Source organism: Neophocaena asiaeorientalis, unplaced genomic scaffold, assembly GCF_003031525.2.
Source record: "Neophocaena asiaeorientalis asiaeorientalis breed wild unplaced genomic scaffold, Neophocaena_asiaeorientalis_V1.1 scaffold240, whole genome shotgun sequence".
NCBI lineage: Eukaryota > Metazoa > Chordata > Mammalia > Artiodactyla > Phocoenidae > Neophocaena > Neophocaena asiaeorientalis.
Window position 1 is genome coordinate 5,209,813 of NW_020185331.1, and position 3,787 is coordinate 5,213,599.

The 3,787-nt window shown below is 57.0% G+C and overlaps 1 protein-coding gene across 1 annotated transcript in view; it reads right to left on the minus strand.

Annotated features, from left to right (window-relative positions):
• PSD (pleckstrin and Sec7 domain containing) overlaps window positions 1-3,787 on the minus strand; it is a 13,914-nt gene that overhangs the window by 7,274 nt on the left and 2,853 nt on the right. Inside the window, 6 exon segments of the mRNA XM_024734995.1 lie at window positions 6-54; window positions 163-221; window positions 850-962; window positions 1,169-1,249; window positions 1,416-1,610; window positions 2,809-3,243. Of these exon segments, the coding sequence (XP_024590763.1) occupies window positions 6-54; window positions 163-221; window positions 850-962; window positions 1,169-1,249; window positions 1,416-1,610; window positions 2,809-3,243 (932 nt within the window).

The following is a 3,787-nucleotide window of genomic DNA, read 5'->3' on the forward strand; positions in this document are numbered from 1 at the left end:
GAGGCCCTCCAGGTTACCAATGAAGTCTCCGCAGGTCATGCGCTTCCCGATGTTCTAATGGAGGGCACAGAGGCCTCTGAGCTTGGGGAGTCCTTCGCCTCCCAGGCCTTGAGGGCCTGGACGGGGTGCTCCGGGCTCCCTCCCGCCAGCCCCCCTACTCACGTGGCCGTGGAGATCCGTATTGAGTAGCATGAGGGCGCAGGTCAGCGTGTGCGCACCGTCTAGGAGCGAATTGACATTCAGCCTTGGCCACCTCGCAGGGACTTTTACACATCTATCTTCCTCAATCTTCCAGTTCATCCCCTGCCCCCTTTCAGGAACCCCTTTGGCTCACAACCACACTTTTGTAAGTCCCCGACCCCATTAGCAAACCCCTCCAGAGCAAAGACCTCTCTCTTCCAGTAAATCCCTCAGATGGGACCTCTCCCTCTTCTTAGGTCACCCTACCTAACTCCCTAAGGTTCTGGGGGCAGCCCACTGCTTGCCCCCAACACCAACATGCCTCTGTGTCTATGCAAGCCATTGGGCCCCACACAGTTATGCAGACCAAATAGAATCCCTACTCAGGCCAAGCACTGTCTTGCACATGTATGCAAACAATGACATGCAAACACACCTGCCACGTGCCTCTTCACAACACACACTAGACCCTACCTAGCACTACACCTGCCCACATGCACAGTTCCACATCTGTGCAGCCGTGCCAGTACTGTCTGCATACATGCATGCTTGCATGCCTGCAAGCTCATGCATTCGGGTACTTCTGCACACACACTCATGCTGCTTTGCACAGATGTGCCCATCTGCCTCAGTGACCAGCCAGGAATGCCCTGCCCCGGGCCTCCTCACCCTCTGAGGACAGGGCTCCAGGATTGCACTGGAAGTATCTCTGGGAGAAGTGGGCCAGCACGCGCTCCCGTTCCTGGGTCTCACCCATTAAGGCCAGCTCCTTCAGAAACACCCTGGGGAGGTGGGAAGAGGGGACATGTCACCTCTACCCAAGGTCCCCTTACCAGGCAGCCCTGGCTCTTGGCCATGCCCAGACAGCTTGGGAAAGGGTGACTTCAGGGCAGTTTAGGGGAGTCACGGGGCTCAGAGGAGGCATAACTGAGGCCCTGCACACCAGGCCTGGAGAGTAGGCGCTGCCCTCAAAGGGCTGGACACCCACCTGAGAGCTTGGTCCAGAGTCATGCCCGTGAAGACAAAGAACTTCAGGTACTCTCCAGCCACAAGTTTGCTGAAGTCATTGCTGTGGGCAGGGCAGAGAGACAGGTGGAGTCTCAAGGGGAAGTGTCAAGGGGCCAGGTGGGGTTTACCTAGAGACCTGGGGGTATTAGATACAGGGGATGTGGAGGTGCTGCCCACAGGATGCATTCCTTCTCCCCCCATTCTCAATCCCAGCCCAGTGCCTTTACTTCTTGCCCAGGTGCCGGGCCACATCCGCCTTCCTGAAGCCGTCTAGTCGGTACAGCCTCTTAGCTAGGCGCTGCGCAGCCTCCAGGTCTGCTTTCTGCCCATTAGACAAGGTGTCTGTGCTTCCCAGGGCCAGCCGCTCTGTGCTGTCCAGCTCTGAGTCCGAATCAGACACGAGCTGGCTCAGGGGTGGTTCACTGCCAGGGTAGAACACCAGCTCAGAGGTGGGGCAAGCCCTCAGGGGCCATCCAGATCCTTCCTCTGCCTCCAGACCCAGTAGACAGAGAAGGGAAGATTGGGACATGGGGAAGGCATTTTTCTTTTCTCCAGAGAAGGAAATTCCTTCCTTCAGCCTACTCCATCATTACCACCTCTCTGTGGAAGTCCCGCCTCAAATCTAACCCACATCCATGTTGCTGCTTTGGGAGTTCTGGCTGCTTTCCCCAAAGCTCCCTAAGTTTGCTATTAGACATAGATTCCCCATTCCCACACTGGACCTACTCAGGACAGAGTCTTCTGTGTCTGAGACTATGGGCAAAGATAGGATAGATGGACTGCTAGGGAGGAACAGTGGAGGGTCAGACAAAGATGTGAGGGCAGCAGGGACACTTTCCTGCTCCTATGTCTTTCCTCTTCCCGCCTTTTAGGGAGAGGAGCCTCCTCCAGTCCTTCTCTTATACCCTCAAAGAAGTAGGCTCTGGGGTAGAGGGTATTGGGGGTCAGAGTGAATTCCTCATCCCCTGTCTCCTTCTGCCTTCCTTTCCCACCCCAGCTGCTCTACTCACAAAGCCACCTGTCACCCCAGAGACAGAGGCCGGAAACTCCTAGTTGCTAGGCAACCCTGTCTCCCTGGCCACCCCCTCCTGTTGCCATGGCTTCAGTGACTGAGAGGGTAGCTGGCAGAGGGGAGAGCAGAAAGGTTAGACTGGTGAAAGGACTTCCTGGAGAAGGGTGAGAGACTCTAGATTGGAGGGGGGAGGTGACATGGGAGGGAAGCAAAAGGAGAAGCTGGTGGCTGCATCTTTGGGAGAAACCTCCAGGCTGACTGAGGGTAAGATCAGAAGAATTCTAAGCAGGTTAGGGCTCTGTCTGGGGAGGGAAGGGCCCTTCTAGAGAAAGAGGAGGGTGTCCTCTAGGGACCCTTCAATCCTAAACCATGGTTTCGCAAGTCACTGGATCTGAGACCAAGGCGGCAGGCTGTGAGGGGCTCCCACTCACAGCCAATGGAAGTAGTCCTCCAAATGAGAAAACACATCTGTATCCCCTAACCACTCCTATCAGGGGTCAAGAATATAAACTACATCTTCACACTCAGGCTCTGTCCCTTAGAGCAACTGTTCCTGGGGCCCTGGGGCCCTGGGGCCTCAAGTCTGAGGACCCAAAGGAATCACTCACCTGCCCAGGGGAGCTGCCCCCAGCCCGTAGCTGTCTTCTGAGTGGCAGGGACTAGGGGGCTCCCTCCTTGGGGCCTGCTTGGCCTCTGCCTCCTCTTCCTCCCCTCTCTGTGTCCAAGGCCCATCAGCAGCAGAGCTGGTACCAGAATCCGGTTCGAGAGGGGCAAGTGGGGCAGAAGCAGGTGGGTCAGGCCTGGGGGCAGGGGGCTGGGGAGGCAGCTCAAAGGTGAAGAAGGGGCTCTGGGTTGGGCCAGGTGAGGCCAGGGCCTCCAGCGAGGCGAGGCTGGTGTAGGAGGTGCCCTTGGCCCGGTGTGACTCCAAGATGGCTTCAAACACACAACTGAAAGAGTCGGGCCCATCAGCCAAGGGGCTGGTCCCAGGTAGAAAGGGCAGAGGCGACTTGAGAGGCCCGGAGTGAGGCATTCGGGTGCCTGGCCTGCAGGGGTGGGGAGAAGAATCTCTGATCAGGGGCCTACAGGACAGCTCTCAGGTAGCATTTCATTGAACTTTCATACCGTCTCTATGAAGGGGATTATCATCCCCTTTCCACAGGCTCCCAGCCCCCGAAAAGAGCCACCCGAGTATGGGGTCCCCACCACAGGTTTGCCAAGCTATTTAGTGACCCTGGAGCACCCCAGCCCTACCCATACCCAACACCCAATCCCCTTTCTCTCTCACTCCCTGTTAATCTCCCTTTCTCCTCCTTCTCCCTGATCCTCTCTCCTCCTGCCATCCCATTTCTATTTCTGGCAACATCTTAGGAAAAGAAGATGAGGCTCCAGGCTGAAATGGGGTGTGAGACAGAGAGGAAGGCCCCTACACTCCACGTTCTCCTGCCGGGATCCAGGATCTAGCCTGATGCTCCCGTGCCCCCAGGCTTGATTCTGACCTCGGCCTGTCACTCTGCCCCTGGCCCTCATTAGAACCCCTTTCCTCCTCTACCCTGGCTGCCCCTACCCTCCTGGGCTCTTGATGCTGTT